The 24,785-nt window shown below is 40.1% G+C and overlaps 3 protein-coding genes across 3 annotated transcripts; 2 read left to right on the top strand and 1 right to left on the bottom strand.

Annotated features, from left to right (window-relative positions):
* Positions 1 to 660: 660 nt before the first annotated feature.
* LOC102776345 (rhombotin-1-like) lies at positions 661 to 12,984 on the top strand. Its single transcript, XM_006782368.3, has 5 exons — positions 661 to 1,034; positions 1,556 to 1,769; positions 5,479 to 5,604; positions 5,943 to 6,051; positions 12,301 to 12,984. The coding sequence occupies exons 1-4, from the start codon at positions 1,013 to 1,015 to the stop codon at positions 6,046 to 6,048; spliced, it is 468 nt and encodes a 155-aa protein (XP_006782431.1). The 5' UTR covers positions 661 to 1,012; the 3' UTR covers positions 6,049 to 6,051; positions 12,301 to 12,984.
* A 1,489-nt stretch (positions 12,985 to 14,473) lies between these two features.
* Positions 14,474 to 20,305, top strand: ric3b (RIC3 acetylcholine receptor chaperone b). Its single transcript, XM_006782369.3, has 6 exons — positions 14,474 to 14,699; positions 15,183 to 15,409; positions 15,727 to 15,805; positions 16,305 to 16,398; positions 16,847 to 16,977; positions 19,111 to 20,305. The coding sequence occupies exons 1-6, from the start codon at positions 14,579 to 14,581 to the stop codon at positions 19,593 to 19,595; spliced, it is 1,137 nt and encodes a 378-aa protein (XP_006782432.1). The 5' UTR covers positions 14,474 to 14,578; the 3' UTR covers positions 19,596 to 20,305.
* Positions 20,306 to 20,570: 265 nt separating this feature from the next.
* Positions 20,571 to 24,242, bottom strand: psma1 (proteasome 20S subunit alpha 1). The gene is made up of 10 exons (XM_006782370.3): positions 24,162 to 24,242; positions 22,893 to 22,937; positions 22,707 to 22,808; positions 22,180 to 22,283; positions 21,996 to 22,084; positions 21,769 to 21,839; positions 21,504 to 21,633; positions 21,202 to 21,281; positions 20,961 to 21,065; positions 20,571 to 20,856 (listed from the first exon to the last, which is right to left on the bottom strand). Exons 1-10 carry the CDS (start codon positions 24,162 to 24,164, stop codon positions 20,794 to 20,796), a joined length of 792 nt encoding a protein of 263 aa, XP_006782433.1. The 5' UTR covers positions 24,165 to 24,242; the 3' UTR covers positions 20,571 to 20,793.
* Positions 24,243 to 24,785: the final 543 nt, after the last annotated feature.

The following is a 24,785-nucleotide window of genomic DNA, read 5'->3' as shown; positions in this document are numbered from 1 at the left end:
GGGCTTTTAGCAGTTTAATCATGTTTTTATTCCATATTTCCCTGTTCAAGGCCATCTAAAATGATGTATTCATTTCGAAACCCGGAGTCAACGCATTAGGGTATCTTTTTAAGTATTTCCTGATTATGGCATCTGGAGATTTAATCACCCGTGTGGCTATTTCGTTTTGAAAACTGTATTACAGATACCTTTCATGGTATCTGTAATACAGTATAGTCTTAGCGCGAGCTAATCTATTACCTTTAAAAAATACCCTAAGTACATTAATAAAGGATGAACACGTTGAACAGGCGCGCGCCTGTGCACGTTCGCTCACAAAAAAGGCTCTGCATCTGTCGTGCTGAAAAGCCACAGCTTTGACTACAGGGCGCCCTGGAGATAATTGGTGTCCTTGGAGTTGAATAAGCTCATTTTAAAACACCTCAGGCCCGGGCTGTCCTGGTGTGTGACTGTGTATTGAATAATTGATTTGGAGAGGGAGGGGGCGGTTACTATCAGATCTGAACATAATGACTTTATATAATTAGCACGCAGCGTTAAAAAAACATTTGACTCTGGGAGTTTTTTGCAGTGAGAGAGAGAGACAGAGAGAGGGGAGAGAGAGAGAGAGAGAGAGAGGGGAGGGGGGAGGCTCGTTGTGTGCAGAAGGGCTCATTTGAGGGGAACAGCCGCAGCCTGTGCAGATAGAGAAATACTTACGCACTGACATCAGCCAAGATAATGCTAAGCCACTGTTGATTTGGGGACATCTCTACTGCAGGGCAAGGTGATACTCCGAGAATCTGTTTTCATCCATCCACGGGCTATTTTTACGCGCGAGGGAAAAGAGAGCGACTCCGCGGCTGTTTCTCTCGGCTCTCTCTTCGGGGACTATGAAGAGCGGAGCTGAAGTTTGAGCGACTCTACGTTCAAACAGCGCGTCCAGGCCTCTGTGTTTGTTACCGCTCTTCCACGCAGGAGAGTAAAGGCTGGTATTTCTCCCACTGTTGGATTATTGCCGTTTACCTAAAGGATGGTGCTGGACAAGGAGGAGAGTGAGTACACGTTCCCTTGCTTAAACTGGTACTCAGTACTTCCACTTTAATGGGCACACCTGTGCAACACAATGCAACCCCAAGCAACTATTTTACCACATCAGGTAGATTTTGATGATGTTAACAGAATTATAAAGGCTTTAAACCAATAACATGCTTCAGGTTACTTATATCTATAAACGGAAACAACACATCTCCTACAATGTCATAAAACTAGAAATAGAGATAAATGTTCCACAGACTTCCCTAATATATATATATATATATATATATATATATATATATATATATATATATATACGTGTGTGTGTGTGTATGCTTGCTCTATTATACTCTATTATATTGTTAATGTGCAACAATTAAAAAAACAGATTGCAGAAAAAGCCCTTATTGACATTCACTCTTTGTGTCTCATTCCTGACAGAAAACTAAATCTCCTCTGTCTGTCTCTGTGTCTGTCTCTGTGTCTGTCTCTGTGTCTGTCTCTGTGTCTGTCTGTTCCTTGGCCTTTTTCCTGCCAGGTGTGTCTCTTGTGTCCCTCCAGTCCAGAGAAAAGCCGAGGGGCTGCGCCGGCTGTAATGGGAAGATACGGGACCGCTTCATGCTTCAGGCGTTAGACAGATACTGGCATGAGGACTGTCTGAAGTGTGCCTGCTGTGACTGCCGCTTGGGCCGGCTGGGCTCCACACTCTACACCCGGGCCAACCTCATCCTTTGCCGCAGAGACTACCTGAGGTACGGCTCCCATATGTGAAATGTGAGCGTTTTTCTTAGAGAATGGTACTACGATATCAAAGTGAAGCAAGTGGCCCTCACAGGCAATCAAGTGTCCACAATCGCCAACACGTCAGTAAATAAATTAAATCTGTCCAAGCATCATTTGACAGTGTTTGGATGTGGTGTGCTTGAGAGGGAATGTTTTGAGTCACCATATTTTGACTCTGCGTTACAGTCTTGTGGAAAAATACTCGCTTGTTTTTCTTTGTGAAAGGGTTTATCCTGCAGGGTGACTGGTTAACGGTTACATTATCCAAACATGGACTAGTTTTGAGGTTTATGGGTTCAAGAGCACAAATAAGAACATCAGCTGTCTGCAGTAAACTTACACAGACATAAGCATCTTGTATGCAGCATAAGAAAGAAAAGGCAGAACAGTGAAGCTTGCACTTTGTGAATGTTTCCATTGTCTCTTATAGTTACTAACATGGGCTTTGCTAATGGTTAGTTTCGTCCTAAGAAGATATGTAGCTGGAGACATCAGTCTTTAAAGGGTGATATTAGCTGTGATTATGCTGTGGATATGAAGTTTTATTAAGTTTGTGTTGGTACTTCAGTAGAATGAACAGTTGATGCTTTTCAATTTCAATACACTTTTATTTAGATAGTGCCAAATCACAAACAAATCAATTTTTGTTATAAGTTAAAGACCCTTCAATGATAGAGAGAAAACCTCAACAATCAGACAACTCCCTATGAGTAAGCACTTGGCGACAGTGGGAAAGGAAAACTCCCTTTTAACAGGAAGAAACCTCTGGCAGAACCAGCTCAGGGAGGGTCAGCCATCTGCTGTGACTGGGCAGGGGTGAGGGGAGGGAAAGAGGGAAAAAGAGAAGAGAAAAAGAAAATCAAAGAATAATAATAACTAATGATTTTATCCAAAGTGGTTTATAAACTCATACAAAGTGGATAGTTTCATCAAGGAGCAGCACCACAGACTGCAGGTCTGAAAAATGAAGCCAAAGCAGGTGTTCATCTGGACTGAAAGCACTACATCCAGATGAACAGAATCAACTTTTTGGGATTAACTTACATGGATGATTAAGCATGCATCAAGACATGACACTGCTTAATTTTTTTCGCTCAATAAAAATGTTCCTAGTGAGTTCTTGGTTTGATACGCTTGCCTTAAGTTCCCTTTATGTTCCCGTGTTATTAATTTACCAAGTTCTTGCCCCAATTAGAGTAAAACTGACTATAAAGCAGGATATCCTTTAGGGTTTGTCCACCTCATGATTACGGTGCACGGCCATCTGTACAATATCTGAAGTTATTCTGCACCTTTTGTGACTATGATTTGGTACAGGATGACTATACAGGTAAGTATGTTTCAGTGTACTTGGGGTTTAAATAGATTTCTACCTTAGCCTTTTTAAAACCATCAACCTTTTCTAAACAAACCTTGTCTGCGTCAACGGGCTCCACTGAGAGTTATATGCCTCTGATTTTTCTTGCCTAGAAATAATGATATCTGGTGTCAGGTCAGCAAGAGAACTCCTGATATCGCAGCCACATTGCTGAACTCATGTGTTAGTCTCATGTACAATCCAGCTGGATTTGGTTGGAGCTAAGTCGCTCATTAGCTGCACTGCACTTAAGAGACCAAAACCCCTTTTGACAGTTAAATTGGCTAGATTGCCTCCTGTTTTCCTCATCATTGCAAGGGTGCAGACCAAAGGCCTTTGAAGAGTGGGATTAAAACCATGTGATTTCTTTTAATTGGACCATTTGTAGAGAATTAGCATTGAGCTTCGTAGCCTCGTTAAGGAGCAGGAAAAAAACCCACCAGGTGCCTGACTCGAGCTCGTTAGATCAGAACATTCTGTTAATTAGGTCTCACTTTTGTTCTCACGTTGGTCACTCATTTGATGACGTTTTCCATTTGTAATCCAGGGCTGCTCAGTGCTTTTCTCCCTTATTACATGGATGACCTTTTTCCATAAGGCTTCCTCCAAAGCCCCCTTTTTCTATTTGGCCTCTAATGGAATATGGAAATCAGCGGCAGCCACTTGTCTTCGTGTGTGCCGGGCTCTTGGGGAGTTATTTGGTCATTCTGTTAGAGGTGAATAAGCGGTGAGGCCATCTGCAGCTGGCCAGCACAAAGCATTTATAGCAACACAGTTTGTTCTCAGGTGGTCTGAGGACAAGGTTCAAAAGTTGCCAGATAAATTTGGGGTTTCAGAAGAGAGTAATAAATTGACTTTCTTCTTAAAGCACCTGACATTTCATATAAATCGTGACATTTTCATATCAGTTAATCTCTATTTTGCTGCTCTCTATCAGCAGTAATGCATTAGTGATAGAGCTCATATCCAGCTTATGAAAACTCTCACATTTGATATTCTGAACGCTCACATATGTGAAGAAAAAAGATTAGTGCAGAAATAACAGATGTTTGAAGAGAATAGATGGAAAGTTGTAACCCTACCTTCACGCAGTGTTGGCAGAGCAACACTGTTAAAACAATGGAGTATACTGACTTTTTTCCAGGCTTGCTAACTGTAGTGCTATACCTCTAACCTCTTAACATGCCTCAGATTGTTGGCAACCTATGTAGGATTAGGGACATAGTTTAGGTTCTGAATTTAAGGGACATTTGCCAAATAATAAAACATTTAAGAGAAAAACTGTAATGTCAGAACATATCAGACGTTGTTGGAGACATTTTATAGTATAATCAGCTGTTGATGAGCTAACCAGATTTTAAAAATGAACCTTTAATGCTAAACTATTGTAAATAAATGAAGGAAATGGAGAAAGAACATATCATAGGCTAAGAGGTATTCAGTGTATTGCTAATACTCTGAATAACTAACAATGACTCCTCTATCCTCTCACCCTTAACCGATCACAGCAGATATCTGTCCAACCCGGATGCTGGAGGTGTCTTCCGAATAAAAGAGTTTTTTCTTCCCACTATCACCAAGTGCTGCTAATAGGAGGTCGTGTGACTGTTGGGGTTTTCATGCAATTTTTACTATGCAATATAAAGAGCTTTGAGGTGATTATTTGTTGTGATATAGCTAAAACTGATTTTAACTGACTTACTGGAGTTTGTGTGATGCATTACAAGCCCTGTGGTTTTCTCATTATCTGTCCACATGGGGTGTCTGGACTAATTTTGGCAACAAAGCTGAAACAATTAATCATACATGCCATTTGACAAGTAAAAACATGAAACGTTTTCTGCAGAAATTCAAGCTTTTCTTGCCTTTCGCTCACATTCCAGCTTTTTGACTGTCGAGTCTGCAGATTGGTTGATAATAAACTTAATGGTTAGTTGCAGCCATAGCTTAATGACACAGCTCCAGATCTTATTATGAGAAGCTCATACTATCATCTCCTCATAATTACTACTAGAGGCGCGATTTGAATGGTTTTTCACACTTGGCTGCACTTATATGTATATAATGTGGGCTCTGCATTAGGGGGAGTGGAAACAGCCATCAATAATCAGGAAACGCAGTGCGGTTCACCACTATAAATCAGTAATTGAAGTGATTATTTGCGAACGGTGCTCGAGCATCATCTGTGATGCTTTCTGGGACACACAGGCTACCTTTTGTCCTCTAGTTCAGTGTTTTTTTTCCTTCTGCAGCTCCTGGCTGAAATGTATCTGTGTTTGTCCAGATTACAGGCCTGCTTGTTGCCCTCTCTCCCTCTGCAGGCTCTTTGGGGTGACGGGGAACTGTGCAGCCTGCAGTAAGCTGATCCCTGCCTTTGAGATGGTGATGAGAGCCAGAGACAACGTCTACCATTTAGACTGCTTTGCCTGTCAGCTCTGCCGCCAGAGGTAAGATTAGGGTAGCAATTAGCCAGGGAGATCAAATTCAGTTGACTTATCTCGGAGATGTACTGGTGAGCTCACTGGTCATTAAGAGCATATTAGCAGTGCACCGTAATCAGAATGCAATGAAATCCCCTTCACTTGAAAAACTTCAAGGGGTTAAAGACTTTGTATATCACTCAGATAGTTAATCAGGCAGCAGTCATGCAAGATTAAATTTCTAAGCATCATAGCTACAGATGTATGCTGAAAATATGCCTGAAATGCTCCTCTGGGACCTCATCATTCACTTCGGCTGTAGCAAGAACCAAGACCCAGTTCCATATTTTGATTTCTCTCTGCAGATTTTGCGTGGGAGACAAGTTTTTCCTCAAGAACAACATGATCCTTTGCCAGCTGGACTATGAGGGGGGGCATCTTAATGGCAGCACCGAGAGGCAGCCTCAGTAAGAGGTAATATTCTGATGATGGTGAATTACAGTTCCAGACACACGGTCTGACAGTTTGAACTAAACCATGCACTTAAATAATAGGAAGGTATACAAGTGAGCGCCCAGGATCATCCCAAATATGTCCACATGCAGACACGAGAGTCCCTAACAAGACGTTGCGAATTTAGAATTCCTGCAGAGAAAAGTTTAGTGTGTTTTCCACATTATGTGACATTCAGGCATAAACGTGGGAATCTCTTAGCCACATATTAATCAGACTGATTATTTTACAGACTTTGCACAAGGTTTTACCACTTGACAGGCATCTTAAGCATCTGCATTTTAGACCTGAACTTTTCCAGTACTTAACAGATATGTGAAAATTTGGACTACACTTTAACCTCACTTAAACATGCAAGCCTCCCCATATTAAGTCTTTGTGTGGTTAGATTGTGCTGATTTAAATAGTAAATAGTAAATGGATTGCTTCTTATGCACTGATCAGGCATAACGTTATGACCACCTGCCTAATATTGTGCTGGACCCGTCAAGGCCGTACAGGTGTGCTGTGGTATCTGGCACCATGACGTTAGCACAGAGCCTTTAAGTCCTGTAAGTTGCAAGCAGACCTGTGCACGTCCCACAGATGCACGTGGACACCAGCATCCACGTGATGTTGCTTTGTGATCCAGTTTTTATACTCAGGTGCCCATTGTTAGTGCTTTCAGTGGAGGACAGGGGTCTCTTTGGATATGACTGTGGCTATCCCATACATAACAAACTGTGATGCACTGTGTATTCTGACACCTTTCTACCAGCAGCATTAACCTTTTCAGCAGTTTGAGCCACAGTTGCTTGTCTGTTTGATCGGCCCACACGTGCCAGCCTTCAATCCTCCTATGTATCAGTGTGCTTTGGCCTCCCATGTCCCTGTTGCTAGTTTACCACTGTTTCTTCCTTGGACCACTTTTGATAGATACTGACCACTACAGGCTGAGAACACCCCACAAGAGCTGCAGTTTTGGAGATGCTCTGAACCAGTCACATAGCCATCACAATCTGAAGCTTGTCTAACTTGCTCAAATTGTTACACTTGCCCATTTTTCCTGCTTCTAACACATCAGCTTTGAGGAGAAAATGTTCACTTGCTCTCTAATATATATCCCGCCCACTAATTGGTGCCATGATGGAGAGATACTCAGTGCTATTCACTTCACTGTGAAGTGGTCATAATGTTATGCCTGATTGGTGTATAGGGCTTTTCTACTCTACTTGAACACTCAAAGTGCTTTGTACTATATGTCTCATTCAACCTGGCATGCAGACTGAAGCAGGTCTGAAAAAAATGGTCTGAAATTCATGTGTGAAACCAGCTTTGGTAGCACCTGTCCTATCTAAATGAATGGTGGGAGAGACGTAACTTTTATTTCAGCTGTTACCGTCTTGTAGTGAAGCAACAGTCAAATATGATTTGAAACAAACCTAAATTTCAACCCTTTGGTGTGTTTGCCTCAAAAAATGATTTTCAACCCCAATATTTAAATTTGCTATGCATGCATGTTACTTGGCTTTATAGATCAAGAATCCTTATGATCAACATCTCTGGCTGCAGTAATACTTAATACTTATCTACTGTGTAAATATGTCAGTGTAACAACTGACATAGGGAGGCCGGTATCTTTGCAGTAAGACATTTCTTCCGTATATTTCAGAAAAATTGTAATTGTGTGAAATTTCAGAATTTCCTTTCAAGATTATTTGCAAACATTCTGGCCCACATAGTGCTTTAGCTAACTTTGGTCAAAAGGTTAGAGATTTAAGCAAAACTTTTTATATAAACTTTTGGATTTACCTTTGGGTCTGATGACTCATTGCCAATATATTCCTATAACAGCTGAAGCTAAATCACTGACTATCCACTATATCAAAGTATAAATCAGTATAGGCATGTAAAGCTTTAGTGTGGTTCTGAGTACGGCTTTTTCTTTGAAGTAACTGATTAATAATTCTCTGCTTGATATTGGTCCCTAAAGGATATCTTCTTGGCTACTTTAGGAAGATTAATATGTTTGCTTTTATGAAATTTATCAGTAGTAAAACTAAAGGAGTGCGCTGTGCTTAAAGAAATATGTGCTTCCAGATCACCTTTTGTGATTCACACGGAATTAATTAGTACAGTGTGTACTTTGCAATGTGCTAAGCAAGGCTCAAGGGTCTTAAGCAAAGCAAAAATGTTTATTCCAGCCATTAAAACGCTGGATAAAGCTTCCAACATTGCAAGTACTGTCAGATATACTGTCCAGTGCTGTAATAATGGGAGCGTTACAATGGGACAACATATTCATTGTGGTTGGAGATGTTCTCTGCACTGCAACCCTGTAACTCCACTTAAACTTGTGTATTCTTGCTTGTTATTAGAGAGAATTTAAGCTTTACATACATGACAAAATGACCCATTGCTGCTGTTCTGGTTCTAGTCGTGGGGGGACTGAAGCCTATCCCAGCTACAATAGGATGAGAGGCGGGGTACACACTGTACAGGTTGTCAGTCTTCGCACCCACATCTACACCTATGGGCAATTTAGAATCACCAATTAACCTAACATGTCTTTGGACTGTGGGAGGAAGCCGGAGTACCCGGAAAGAACCCATACAAACACGGGGAACGCATGCAAACTCCACACAGAAAGACTCCGGCCAGATGGTGGGGTCAAGTCAAGACCTTCTTGCTGTGAGGCAACAGTTCTAAACACCGTGCTGCCAGAGAATAATCAGAATAATTCTGTCCTTATCTGTAGATCTCTTTATAAAGTTGTTAACTGTAGTCACATAAATCCTGTGGAACTACATCCTGGGTTCTGCCTTTTGTAAGCCCCTAGATGGGCGTGTGAGCGGTGTTGGGCTATGAGTGCAAAGGGTTTGAGGAAAGCTGAAAGCAGGCAATCCACAAATATGAAGTTTTCAAGGTCAGAAACATTCCCAAAAGCCACCAGCGGCCCAACATATCATTATGATACTAATTGTACTACTACAGCAGTAAAATACACACCATCGCCCTGCACGATTGGACAGTGGAAGCTGAGAGTTACTTGTGAATGATTTCTGATCTTCCAGTTAATGTTGAAAAATCTTGCAGATATCATTTGTTTTCAAAAAAGAAACATCTTTATGTATTCAGGGACATAAACACCAGAGTATTCAAGGTTTTAGGCAAGTATATTGTTAACTCAGGTTAAAAATGAGGTAACTTTATTACAAATGCAGACAGATGTTTGTCATATGCTGCATGTTTTGCTTGGAGCTCTCTAAAATGGGAGTCTACTTTAGATATGTGGCCCCAACCCTGTAATTTTGATAAAATGGATACAGTGAAAGCTTTTTGGCTTTGTAAGGTTGTAACTCTTTATAAATGTTCTCTTGAGATCCAAGTAGCTTTGTTGATGTAGGATGTTTTTTTTTCTCTTTCCTTTTTGAGTTTTCATGAATGTGACCACTGGACGACTGCACATGTGTGTTTTTCCACCTTCACGCAGCTGGTTAACATGTAGATTTAAAAAAGCATAAAAATAATAATTAAAAAACACTACAAAGAACATTTTATTGCGAAAAATAATAAAGATAAAAACATGTTTGTGTTCCACTGAACACAAACTTGGAAATAAAATAGTTCTTTATAGTGAGAAAACAACCTTTGGTGAAAGTAAAGCAGAAGTAAATAAAGTATAGAGAGCAGGTAAATTCATCTACACTCCAATTGGGAGAATTAAATATTAATTATGCTCCTGAGTTTTTTAAAACAAGTGTTAAAGTGTTTAGGTTACATTTTTGTGAGTTGCTTTCAGTGCAGTGCAGTTGTTGTTGTTATAGTTACTGAACAGCACACGTTGCTCAGAACATTATTTGAAATACAAATTTTATGTAAAAACACAAACTTAAGGCTTCTGTGAGCAAATAAAGGATTGCATTCATCGTAGAAACTGCAGCATGTTTTTGTTTATGGCTATGGAAAAAACAGTGCACTGATCTCTGACCATCAGAGGCCTTTAATACAAAGCAGGATTTCATCTTATCTGGGTAACCCTCGGTTATCTGCACTAAAAAGTTCACTTCTTAATAGGGTACTGGGTGGGTACTGGGACTGAGGTCGCCTTTCTAGATTACAGATCAGCAGCTATGAAATCCCTGAATACAAAACAATCATAGCATCACTATTCTTGGAGGATCCCTCTGACCTCTGAGCACAGATAGAAGGAGGTTTTCATTAGTCTCTAATGTCTTTGTGTTTCCCTGTTGATCAGTAAGAAATATAAATTCTTATCTTTTCAAGTTGACAACAAACAAATTTAATTTTTTTTCATGGATAGATGATCCTAAAACACCTAAAATACTCATTTATAATCCATCAGATTCTCCTGTGTTTTAATGTTTTAATGATAGAGTTGTAATGTTAACAACTCTGTTAACTTCACCGTCTTTCCACTTTTCTTTCTTGGTTTCAAATAGACTGATCATTAATAATAGAGTTTTTCTTTTCTTGCTTAAAGTGCAAACACACATCCAAACAGCACTTTTAAAGCTAGACTGCTGTACACTGCTTTTCCTCTCGTACCACTCATGTTGTTGACAGTAGTATGAGACAGTCAGCATTATCAATACAACCTCTTCATATTTTTCCCACAATTTGTAAAATTAGCTACTTTGTTGCCAGTGCACTTATCCATAATTATAACATAAACTCTTTCATGTGAGCGTCCAAGGGAAACCCTTGGCTAATTTAATGAGTTAATAGCCTACTTCGTGTGACCGCTTATCCAATTTTCTAGGAGGTGTCTTCCTGTTAAAAGGGAGTTTTTCCTTCCCACTGTCACCAAGTGCTTATTCATAGGGGGGACATCTGGTTGTTGAGGTTTTCTCTGTATTATTGTGGGGTCTTTACTGTATAATATAAAATTTACTATTGTGAATTGAATTGAATTGAATTGAATTGAATTGAATTGAAGATAAAAGCATAAAAACCTGTGTAGGTTTAAAAAGCCTTAAGGGAGAGAAAGTGGCAAAATAAAATGAGTCTATTTTTTAATTTGAATGCATAGAGGCAATTAATCTCAGGTCAGCAGGCAGCTTGTTCCAAAGAACAGAACAATAACTGGAAGCATCTTCAGAATACTTTGATGTGATTCTAGGAACATTTAAAAGTTCTCCACCTGATGACCTGAGAGGTCTGACTGGGTTGTAAACAGTAAACAAGTGAGAGCTGTACCAGGGGGACAGACCATTGAGACCTGTGTGAACTAATAGTAGGATTTAAAAGGAAATTCTATGTTGGGACTGAAACTCTGTGAATCACTGTTGAGCTTCAGCTCACGGATGACTTTAGCGTGACCATTTCTGTGGATCTAAATCCTGATTGGTACTTATCACAAAGACTTCAAGTTGAATTCTCCATTTAGTTGTTTGCAAAGTGTGTTTTCAAATATTCTGCCGAGGAAAGAAAGATTAGAAATAGGTCTGTAGTTATGAATTACCAATTACTAAGTCATTTTTCTTGAGCGGCAGTGTGATTACAGCACATTTGTGAGAAATATGGAAAGTGCAGGTCTGCAGAGAGCTGCTGATAATATTTACTAAAGGATTTGTAAAACAATGACATACTGATTTGAATAGTTTGGTGTGAATGGGTTCAAGTAAAGAGGTGCAAGATTTTAACCGATGAATTATTTCTTCGAGATCTAAAAAGCAGCAGGGAAACAAAACAGGAAAAGGGCAGGCTGAACGGTCAAAGACAGGTGAAAGATAACAAGGGCAGGGAAAACAGACGCAAAGGATGGAGAAGAAAGATGAAGTGAAGCCACAAGAAAAGCAATTACCAAAATAAAACAGGAAGTGGAAACACAGAAGACAAGAAAACTAATACAGGCAAATCAAACAGGTAGGACGACACTGTAATAAATAAAAGAGAAAATTAAACGCTTATGAGGCCAAAACGATCATCGGCAGCAACAGCTTTGTTAAACTTTCATATTTGTGTTCATTATGAGAGCTGAGCATGAAATAAATGATATATTTAGCATGTTTTTACCTAAAACTGAAAAATATGACTTGTTGTTGAAAGTACCCTTGTAGCTCACAGTGTGTTGTTCATAATACAAAACCATTGTTTTGCTATTACACTGCAGTTACTGGATACATAAAGCTGATGATATTGTTTCTTGTGAAGTCCCCAGACCTCACTCTGACATAGTTGATGTTTTCCATCTCTCTCTCTCTGCAGATCAGAGAAAGGACCACTGTGAGCCAGCTGGACTATGAAACTCACAGCAGCGCACACCTCATCAGCTTCTTGTTTCAGACTGAACTGTACGGAAAAAAAAGAAAAAAAAAGAAAAAGAAAACATTGATTGAACACATTTCCAGCAGCCCAACTTTGAACTCTTTATTCCAGAGCTGCGTGACTATTTCCCTTAAAGCTGACAGTTCTGATCAGATGGACTTGAGATCGACTGGGGAGTGAAAACGGGGTAGTGAAACTATCAGAAGATATTTTCCAGAGGACCTAATGTGGACGGTGAACAGAAAAAGAGTGAACTAGTGTTTGCAAATAATTCATAGTCTGCTTCAATAAATGTGAAACACTAGATGGATGGAAAGAAGTCAGCCAGGCCACACATAGCACCAACCAAGTCATCCATCAAAGAAAAATACAAAGTTCCCTCTGATTGTCAGATCGCTCTGGCAGTCACTGAAGTGTCTTTTGTGGTGAACCCCACCCAGCTGGCTCGAAGGAAGCCCCGAAACAAACGGAAACTTTAGCAAAGATTGTTTGGCTCTGTTCAGCAACTGAGGAGTACCAGCTCCATCTCCCCGCCTCTCCTCTCTGAAGCCTCGAATGGGACTTCGAGCCCACTCTAGTTTTGTTCTCATTCTGCTCGCAAGCTGTTGTTTTCTTGACTAATTAAACTGGATTTGAATTTCACTTTGTGTGCTCATGGTTTTTTGTTTTTTTGTATGTACTGAGATTGCCAGTAATGGGTGGGAAAAGACATGTCGCCAGAGGGAATTAACAGTCTAAATATTCCCTTCAAATGTACAAAAGTAATAACTTGTCTTGTAAAAAAAAATCTAATACAAAATCAAATGGGCTTCCTTCAGACGATGAATATGCAAATGGTTCATTTTCCAAGACGGCATAAAACGTGTGCATAGCATTTTTCTGCTTCAGTAAAATCTGAGCATCCCACTCATATCAGACAGGAATCGGGAAAAAAATCACACTCTTATGTCCAAGGGTTGAACTCAGATTTAGAAAAAACATTTACTGTTCAGTGGCCTGCCCCACAACTTCACTCTTACTGGTCTTACGGCCAGAAACAGTCCCTGTTTTCAGAGATAAAAACATTTAAAGCCTTCTGTACACCTGCTCTCTACCAAGTCCATGTTAAGGGTTAGTCCGCATGCATGGTGCAGTTGATTTAGCAGGGAGCTTTAGGATTCACTTAGTTAGGTTTTTGCCATGGGATACCTCTAACAAATACACTTTCTAAATTTCTGCCTACTGCATCTTTAAGGAGCAGAAAAGCAGGGAGAGACGAAGGAGACAACAAAAGGTATGTGTGAGTGGGACGACGCAGTACATGAAATAGTGTCAACCTTTTGGAAAACATCATATTTACAACTGCGGCTGCTTCTTTTTAGGTATAATATCAGTTACATGAAAGCTGAAGTTTTACTGTGGGAGGCATATTTAGTTTTTCAGGGTAACAATTTAGAATTGTATTTAAGTATTTTATTACTGAAGGAGGAAAAAATGCAAGTGCTAGGCCCTATGAAACACTTTCACTGGCTTCCCATTTGATCCAAAATACAATCCAAAAAAAAAAAAAAACAACCCCGATATACTTTGTAATCTCTGTATGGTATAGGCACACTTTCCATCTCACTACTTTTAACCCCTTAGTGTGGACAAATCTAAGACAAATCTAGTGCAAAGTACTGGCACATTTTTCTTAGAACTAATGAGGACCATCCTATCACTGTTTTTATCTTCAATGCTGTGGGACAAGCTTCCACTTTCTATTAGATCAGCCCAGTCAGTTTTCAATTAAAAAATGAATAATAATAATAATAATAATAATAATAGTTATTATTTTTAGACACAGGAATCTATGACTTGATGTGATGATGAACAGATATTCATTCGATATAATGGTGCTTTTATTAGAAGCTCTATGATGTTTTCATGAATGGCAGTGTAAGGAGTGCCCTCTATGTCTGAAATGAACTATTATGGCCAGCTCATGATAAAGCTCATTCTAAAGTGGTACACTCACATACAAAATCTTTCCATTACCAGCCAGGGACATTAAAAACACTCATACGATCATTTGGCGCCACCCAACGGCGAAACTATGTAACTACAGCTCCCGAGCACTTCCGCTCCTCCAGCCAACAAGGAAGTTCACCACACTCCAGTCTTCGTCTGCGCCCTCTCCGCAAATCTGACACAATATCGTCGTTATTTCTGTGAGGAAGGTGACTGCTCACCTGTCGGTATGGCGATGTCAACCTTTCAGAAGGTGACCCTCGCGACGGGCCTCGTGCTGTGCGTCGCGTTGCTGCTTCCTAAAATGCTGTTATCCCGGGGGAGGAAGGATGCTGCCGAGCGGCCGGAGGGTACGTCGCATTTCACGGCTTTTCTTTACTGGTCAGGTTGCCTCTGCGGTTCATATGGTTGATTTTTTATAGTATCTTAATTTATTAGATTTTTAAATTGTGTTATACTATTTCTTTTGTTAGTATTTCAATCCAAAATATGTGTTCTGCATCATTTATGCATCACTTTAGTTGTAGTAGCATTTTCCTCCCTGGAGAGGGCGCCAAACACACATGACACTATATACCGTTATACGTGTATAATATACGAACTGCTTTGTATTTAAAGGGGTTATATTTGGAAAAAAAATATGACTCTGTTAGCACACCTGCACAGACATTAGATGAAGCCTAACTCTATACGCAAAGCCTGACTTATTTATTCAGTGAGCACTGTGCTAGTCAAATAAAAAATGCATTACTTAAAAAAATCAGACAATAAAATGCCTTTCAACAGTAAGATTATTTCTGTGGCGCTGACTCCCATTTGGCTCCCCACTGCAGGTTCAGGACGGTTCCCTCCAATGTTGCACCGTCAGATGGCTCCGGAGAGCAGAGGTCAGAGAGCCGCCGGGTCCGGAGCCTCCAGGGCCCACAACACAGAGGCCATAGGCAGAGGCAAGGGAGCAGGAACAGGGGCGGGAGCTGGAGGCAAATCCAACCTGGCAGGACAGATCATCCCTGTGTATGGCTTCGGGATCTTGCTCTACATCCTCTACATCCTCTTTAAGGTGAAGTACTAGCAGCTGGCGAGAAGAAACAGCATGAGATGTACCTAAAAGCTCTTTACTGAAGTAAAAACTAGCTTTCATGTAGCAGCTGTAATTAAACATCTCTCATCATTTACACTAAATTGCACAAGTCAAAGTATTTTAATGTCAAGTAAAAATGAAACCATAAAGAAGTGAAAAGTGTTCACAGTCTTTTCTGCAAAGGAGTGATGTTGTTTGTTATAAAGCATGAAGTCAAACACACACTTCCCTGTGGGGTTGTGGGATTTGCTGTGTTGTTTCTTTAAGAGTTTTAATCCTGATTCTCTCTCTGCTAGATCACGTCTAAAGGGAGCAGCAAGCCAGCAGAGGGGAGGTTCCCTGCATCACGCTCAGAGAACCTCAAGAGAAAGATCAGTAGGTTTTACACACTCTCATTTAGCAACTTTTAATCACTTTCCCATCATTTTTGCTTTTGTAACTAAGCTGCTAAATGAATCTAATGTTATTTTCTGATGGAAGGAGCCAGATATTATCACTGTTGTGCTCATTATTGTCTGAAGAGCGCGTATAATGATCGTTGTCATTTTATGTAGTGGTAATAAAGTTGAAGAAACACAATTTTCCCTTTTTTGGTTTCCAGCATCAACATCAAGGGAGCATTTCAGTCATTATTAAAGCTGTTTACATGCATTAAGTCACTCGCTCTCAGAAAGCATTTGTGTTTATCTTTGGTTTGGTTTGGTTATTAACCCAATAGGAAAAACCCCAAGGTTGTAAAAAAGAAAATAATACAACTGTACATTGTTCAAATGATTCTGACTGCCTGTGCATCAGTGCGTTGATCTATATTGTCTGCATAATTTAAACGTACTGCAACCCTTTCTCCTGACTTTGTCCTTTCTTGGCCCTCCAGCTGATTTCCAGCTGGCCCAGCTGCAGGAGAAGCTGAGGGAGACAGAGCTGGTGATGGAGAAGATTGTTTCCAACGCCCACCACAGTCCTAACAGGTGACTGCAAGCCTTTTACAGAGTGACATAAGAAGTTGATCACCAAGCAAGACACAACCCAGTACTTGGTGGAGAATCCCATGTTGGCAAGCACAGGAGTAAGATGTTTCTTGTTTACTTATTGGCCCCTCGGCGCACGGAAGTTGTTTTGTACCTTTAGCAGAAAAACAGCCCCAAAACATAATATTTCCAGCTCCATGCTTGACAGTGGAGGGTCATACTCTTCCTCAAACCCAGTGTGTCGAGTTGATGCCAAAGAGCTCGATTTTGGGCTCATCTGACCACAGCTCTCTCTTCCAAGCTTTCTCTGAAACCTTTGGATGTTCAGTGGTAAACTTAAGACGGGCCTGTGCTGACGTGTTTACTTCTCTCATTGCTGCATGTTCAGAGAGCTGGCTTTTAAATATATTAGTTCAAAGCTTAAACTTTTCTGTTTTCCTGTGTGCAGGGTGAAGGGCGTGATGGCAGACCAGGAGGAGAGCCTCCTTCAGCAGTTGACGGAGATAACACAGATGATGCAGGAGGGTCAGCTGGTGGAGGGAATGGCTCCAGAGAAGAAGCCCCAGGATGAGTGGAAAGGTAAAAGATTATATTTTACCCACAGGAAAATGTTTTCTTATCAGATTTTTAGGAAAGAAAAAAGTGACTTCATTATCTTCGCTCTCTCCTTGTTTCCTTTGAATGTGTTTCATTAACTGAATTCTTTCTGTTCCAGCTGTAAAAGAAAGTGATCCTCTTTGATTTCACACTTGTAACTGTTCATCACTTGGGTACAGGTTCATTTGCTGTCAGTTACTTCCTCCACATCCTTTTTGGCTTGTCTTTGTGTTTTTGCCAAATTCACAGGACGGCCTCTGTAGTTTTGCTTTTCAAGTATAAACTGTGATACTTACACAGCTGCGCTCTCTTAGCTGGTGCTGTTTTAAGATTTTTTCAGTTTAAGGGATTTTTCTGTCATCAGCCAGGCTGTTGATTGCATTTCATATACAGCGATGTTTTCATTATTCAGGTCAGTATTGGAAGTGCTATTCTTACCACATCTAAGCATAGCCACTTTTGGCTCTCTCTCTTTCTGAAAGTTGTGTTAAGTGGAGTGCAGCACTGTCCTAAGGAGACTGCCTATAAAGGGGAAATCATCCACTTATAAAAATGAATATTTTTTAGGCAGAGTCACAGAACGCTGTGATTGCACCTCCTATCATGATGATTATTTTTGGTCAGCAAGCAAAAGGCAGTTTTTACCAAAGTAAAGAATAAAATGATCCAGCCAGAACACGAGCGATCTGTGTTTGGTTTTAAGTCCTTGATAGTTTATTTCTTCTTCAGAACTTTCTGCACTTTGATAAATCTTTGATATATCCATTTCCTGTGCTGTGGATCCGAATTACTTTTTTGTTTTCATACTCAGTTCTCTGGTCTCTGGTCAGTGTTTAACTCCAGCTGCAGTCCCATTAAATCCAAAAAAAAATGACTGAAGTGAAGTCAGGAGACCCACTGCTGTGTGTGTGTGTGTGGACAAAAGCCAGACTGATACTGGAGTTTTAGGGCTGACAATTTTTAGAGTGAGAAACTCCAGACTCTAAATATCAGCAGTTTGTCTTTATAAATTAATGCAAACATACAAAATGAATCAGTGGTTGTTTTTCACTTTTCGGACGCATGTGCTGCAGACAGCAGAGAGCATTTAAAACAATGGCGTAAAGTATTTAACCTCCTAAGACCTGAACTCTTCCACATCATGCATTTTTAATTTCTCTTTGATATTTGGGCTGATTGGGACCCGATGAATGTAAAAACAAAGAATTACCAGATATTTTTTTTTTACCTTATTTTTGTTTTTAAGAATAATAAGAGCCACATATGAGGATATTCATGTAAAATTTTGATAGAACAGTAGCAGTATAATGTCCTCGTAAGTGGATATCAGGCCCTTGTAGAGCAAAATTCAGTATTTTGGTCTAAATAACCCAAAATGGGATGTCCACAAATGTGGACGGCAGGTCCTAGGAGGTTAAAACATTTTGATCTTTTTTTGCTTTGATTAGCATTCAAACCATATTGATGTATATCTGACCAGGGTGAAGGACTGGAGCGATGACTTCCACCTAATAATCTGTCCTTAGTTTACTTTAATACACTTGAAAGTGGAATTTCAGTAAATCATTCCGATGCATTTGCATGTGAAGAAGTTGATAATTGCTCCTTTATTTCTTTGATTTTAGATTCTTTATTGACCAAAGCATCAAATTAACTGTCCATTTAACACACTCTTGGAGAGCTCTGCAACAATGAAAACAATTGCTTAAGGTTGCGTTTATGCACAAAAAGAACAAATTCAGACCAGACTTTTGTGTGATTTCCAAGTTTTTTTCAAAGTTCTCCCAAGCAACAAGGCACTGCATATAATTATTTGCCTTTCTGTCAGTAAAGTCTCTCTTTCAGCAACAAACTTTACACTGCACAGGGATTAAGTGAAGCCAGCGATTCCCTGTATGTCGGAAAATGTTTCATAGGATTTCATATGATTTTACTAAATAGTTTTTTACTTTGCTTAAAATTAAGTTTTTACCTAAATTTCAGTTACAAAGTAAAGCTGCAATACTGAAGGCAAGATAGACAGATATAGATTATCCTGTGCTAACTGCTGTATTTTTGATTTCAACACAATAGCAATCAGTAATGAGGGGATGCATTTCTGAAAACTTCCCACAGATTATCCAGAAGAGCCTCATCCATACTGGGAACATTCCCACTGCTGTTGTAAGGAGCACCACCACAGTCCACAGACAGAGGCAGAGAGAACAGAAGGCGACGGGGCCGACCTGCTCGAAAATCTCCCTGCAGACGTCACAGGTGGAGGCGTGGTCGAGGAAGCAGAAGATCTGAGCGAAAGAGCTGCGAGAGAATCTGATCTGACAGCAGCAAGTAGAGACGATGTAGGGTTAGAGAGCGATTTAGGGAAAACTGAGGAGGAGGACATGCACGAACACAGAAAGCAACTGGGTCAGATTGATCTGGGTGTCCCAGAGGAGGAACTGGTTGGAGTCCTGAAAGAGCTGGAGCTCACGCTGAGAATGACATCCGTATTGGAGCAGGAGAAGATTAAGGACCTGGTGCAACCAGTGGACTCGGAAACGGCTTGCAGCTTGGTCAGACGGAGAAACAAGAGGAGGAGAGCAAAGAAAGACACAAACTGACCAACGCGATTCAGATACAGTCAACTTGAGCCGGGGTCTGGTTTGTGAGGGCAGATGGGGTTTTTAGTCTGTTCTCATCAGATCGGAAGTAACATGAAAGCTGGTGATAGCATGACAGTTTCTCCAGCCTTGCTTAACTTTAAGTGAATACATGAGAAAAGATGTGAACAGGGCATATTTTATATCAGTAATATCAGCTTGATCCAGTGGCTGAAAGGTTTATAAAACCCTCATTATCTAATACAGTATTACCCGTCTGCATGCATGAATTCATAATGTGCTTCCAGGATTTCTGGTGATGTGCTGAAAAGGTGGACAGTATGCACACAAAACCGTTTGTTAGATCTGTCACGAAGGTCAGAAGGCATCGGTTTCTGCTCCTCTAGGGGACCTAATGTTATTTTATCTGGTACTGGAAGATGAAGTATATCTAAAATTAAAGAAAAACAAAAAAACAAGAGCAAGTAAGAGTGAATCAGATCCCAAATGGGAATGCAAATTGTCTTAATACCTAGTGCACAATATTGGGATGTTTGTGCCTCTTCTCACTTTTGTCAGCAATGAAACACTACCATTAAAACTGCAGTCATTTTAAATTTTGTTTGACAGTTTTCCTACTGTGCTCTTGGATTCCTTTGTGTGAGCAAATGCAATAAATGACACTGTTCTTAATTTAAGTTTTTAATTAGACAGGAGTTAGCCGAGTCCTCTTCTCCTCAGTGTTTAATATGAAGAAGTGTCTTCTAAACAAACCTACTGTGAGTAAAAGCACCTGAGAATGCACATCAGTGATTAACATGCTGTGAAGATGTTTCACACACACTTTCCCAAATCTTCTGGTCGTCAAATTATGCCGTTTAATTTTATAGTATCTACTTTATGGCACTGAGTCAGACTCTTCGGTGATGCCTGCAATGTTAATCGAAGTATCGACACGTGAGTCAGCTAATAATATGGAGAGCAGCAGAAGCAGCATTCAAAAACAAAAATGAGTTTATTACTTGTATCATGGTACAATTTAACCATACAAAAGCAACATCACATTGTTTGATGTTAGCAGAGAATATTTTTGTTTAACAGTTTAGCAAGTGGCACATCACAACATCTTTCTCCTTCTAAATATTTCTCTTGACTTGCATTAAGTGTCACGTGGTTGTCTGGGATCTACGGGAAGCAGACCACTGTTTGGCGTGCTGCCTCAGTGCTCCATTGGCTCATCAGAGGCCTCTGCAGGAGCAGGTTCATCTGCGGGCTGGGCAACCTGAAACACAATTATTTTTTCCAGTTTTATTTTAGATGGTATACTATAATGAAGTGACATGGAAATGTTTCTCCGGAGCTCGACTGGATAAACCTTTGCAGTACCTTTCTTTGTGGCCTCTCCTCTAGCCCTTCCAGGAATGGGGCAACATCGTCATCGTCATAAATGGTGAACTCCATGTCTTTCCCGACAATGCCGATGGAAACATTCTGAAAGAAAAAGGGCACAGTGCTGAGAAACTGCCTCTGTGCTGCACAAGCTCGTGTCTCATTTAAGTCAAGACTTGTGCTAGCCGAGTGTGTAAGGTGGTGACGTATCAGGTGGGTGTGGAGGGAGCTGGGGTACCTTGGTAGTGAGGTCCTGCTCAGTAGGGAGGGTTTCTCTGAGAGCACGGAGGCCATGCTGGACCAGTTCATTCAGGATACCTGACAACAAAACCAACATATCAGTGTGACTATCCACGTTTATATTGTAAAACTGCATTGATGACTAAAATATTTCAACATGTCCCAAAATGCCTCAAGATGCTCATGGCCAAATTACATTAGTTATTTAACAATACAACAGGATAAGCATTCATTTGCTGTTTAAACTGCTTTAAATGTAAATGCTTGTGAAAAAGTTAAAAATTAAAAACTGGATCTTACAGTCGGAGAATTTATCCATGCATCTCTCCAGGTAGGTGCGTGCAGACTGGGAACGCGCTCCGATGGACATGGCTTTACAGTCAAAGTAGTTTGCTGACGGGCAGGTCTGGAAGATGTGAGGTCCCATGTCCTGTTTGACACGAAACAAATAAATATCAACTGCACTGACTACTGACACCTTTATAGTCTTTCAGCTGCAGATAAAGCTATACATGCATAAATCCAGGCAGATATTTAACAAACAGCAGGCGTGAAACAAACTCACATCATAACCAGCAATAAGGAGTCCAACGCCGTAGGGCCTTCTTCCATATCTCTGTGTTGGGATTTGGGTTTCTGCAGTTTAAGTCAAGAATCGTACGATTCACTTTTTTTCTTTTTTTTTTAATTCTTTCATGAAGACAACCAGAAAACAGTCTAGTTTCTCTCACTCACACAGGAAACACATGCTATAACATATATTAGTATGATTGATAACAGTAGAGAGGATACTGCTGCCAACAAGAGCGACAAGACGTGACGTTGGGAGGGGCCTGTCGAAGACAAATCTGGAGTCCAAGCACTCCTGACGCATGAAGTTACTGTGGGAGAGAAGGTGTAGGAATTGTATTTAAGAATATTATGTACTATAATCATGAGCGACTTACTCTGCACCATCAGTGTCACTGTTACCTACCAGAGCAGCCTGGCATCAGCAGTCAGTCCAGCAATGGAGATACCAATGTGGTTGTCGACATGGAGGATCTTCTTCTGGTGGGCCGCCAGTTCAGACTGGGCTCTCTGCAAGAGAAACATGACACATCAGTTGTGCATTTTCAGTTATTGTGCTTTGACACCAATAACCTGCTGCAGATTTTCTTGGCTGTTGGACTTTAATATACTTTAATATACTTCCTATTATAAGAAACAGGCTCCCCCCCCCCCCTTTTCTACAAATAAGACAAGTAGGCAGGATGACACAAATTAAATCCTTTTAATATGTTTAGAGACACTCAGAAACATGCTACTGACCCACAAAATATTCAGGAAAGAAGTATAATTGTGTAGATACTTGGTGACAGTGTGTTAAAAAATTAAATCCTACAGACTTGTTTTCTGCATCAGGAACAACGCCTGTATAGTGACCAATTTTCTGGCATTTATCCAAGGCATAAAAAAACCTGCAATGTCGTAAGATCACCACCAAACACTGCATAACTGTACCTTTAGCGCCACCAGGACTGCGTGCGTTCTGGATTTCAGCCCTACAGTTGCAGACCCTTGTTTCACAGCCTCCATGGCATACTCAATTTGATGAATACGCCCCTGTTCACAGATGGACAGGCTTATTTCACTCATCATGCTACCAAGTGTCAATGATGCACGTAGTCAGTGAAAGACATGACTTACCTGTGGGCTCCATACGGTCACATCGTTGTCGTACTGGTTGCGGAACTAAAATAAAAACAAAAACCAAGCAGTCACTTAAAAATCTAGTATTAAAACATCACACACAGGAGCTGAACTTACATAGTTGTCTTGCATTATCAGCAGTTTTCTTGGTTAGCTACTGTTTCTCAAGGACTGAAGACGGCAACTACAAACGAGACTGTCTGCAGGTTGGACTTTTCCAGAGCCAGGTTTTAAATTACCACCGTGATTAAATTATTTATAAACACGCATCTCTTTACTGGCTCGAAACACAAAACACCAAACTGACTTTAATACTGGATTAAGACCAGACAGCAGCATAAATACTGGGAACATGGTAAATGGCAATCATAAAATACTAAATGGATTTCAATTGTCCGTCAAGCCAAATAACAACAGACACGAAGAGCAGGTTAAAAAAGGTTATGGGGATTTCTGCTTTTATCGCCTCATCAGCGCCACAATTAAAACGTTGGATTTTGTGTATTTCACTGTGTTTTTGTATCTGTATCTTTATCTGTCGTTTTTTAAAAAAAAATATTATTATTAACGTGTGGGGACAAGAATGATTTGCAATTGCTATGCAGTCATGTTGATACACCATGTCGCACTGCAACGCTCCCATCATACAAAAGTTTGACCAGTTAGAATTTAATGACGGCTAACTGTCATTAGCTAAGTAACCTTTACAGAACATCACTAACATTTACTATAGGAGACTCGCGGAACCATCACAGCCTTCGCAGTGATACATTTCTGCACAAAATAATTATTTCTCTTTTTCTAGCTTTTAAAGCCTAAAGGCCGGTGAAGTGGATTAAGGGAAAACGAAAGTAAGACATTCTACTTCCATCGCTAGTTTCAATGACGCTAACTCAGCCTAGCTGCTGAGCGTTAGCCTTCCAATTCTTGATTCATCTAACAAATATTTAACTCATCATGTTTTAACAACATTTAATAGGAGCTAAATGAATGTTTACTTAGGCAGACTACGCCGAGTATAAGCTACACGATGGCTGTTTCTTTGAACACTGTGCGGCTAACGCTAGCAGTGCAGTGTTTTGCTTACTCACAGTGCAGTCAAAAGTTAGCCAGCTAACGTTAGCATTGTGGGAGTAAGTGGACCCGCTTTCAGGATTTCTTGAGTAAATATTATACGTAAAAATATACCGTATCATTTATTCAGTCTTTGGATCTGATGTATAATATGAAACTGCCCAAAAAATTATACATTTAATTCATACGCACCATCTCTGCTTAAGAAAGTGCCTCGTCCCCGCCGCCTGCGCAGTGATCCTCACTTGATTTATTTTCCTGACAGAACGTCAGGGAAACCAACAGAACCCCGATTTCAAATCATTGATCACTGAGTGAACTTTTGGTTGGTGACATAACCCCCCCCAACAAACCAGTCCAATATCTTATTAAAAGAAAAATCACAATAACAAAAATAATAAGTGCAAAATACAAATTAACCGACAGCCCCCCGGAACACTCACAAAATATCTAAAAAAAACCCCCAAAATTAATAAAATAGAAGTGTATTTTAAATCTTGCCTCTACAAATGCAAATATTATCAAATCAAATAAGACAAAATAAAACAACAGTTTTATTTGTTAAGATAAATCCAAAACTAATCAATTGCAATTTTTTTTAACTTAAATAATAAGAAGGATCGTGAAAAGAGAACCCATTTGGATAGGAAAAAGTGAACTGAAAGCAGAAACTGAAACTGTGAAAAAACAAACCAACACAAGAGCTCTTTTTGGAATGAACTGATCTGTGCGAATTAATTAACCATCTTGGAGTGTGCATTAGTTTACTAACGAAATCCGTCTTTCTATATTCTTTTCTACGGAGCGAGCTCTTGG

The sequence above is a fragment of the Neolamprologus brichardi genome, chromosome 7, assembly GCF_056152115.1.
Source record: "Neolamprologus brichardi isolate AB-2024 chromosome 7, ASM5615211v1, whole genome shotgun sequence".
In the NCBI taxonomy this organism is placed as follows: Eukaryota; Metazoa; Chordata; class Actinopteri; order Cichliformes; family Cichlidae; genus Neolamprologus; species Neolamprologus brichardi.
The sequence above is the reverse complement of the archived record's forward strand: the minus strand, read 5'-3'. Positions and strand labels throughout refer to the sequence as shown.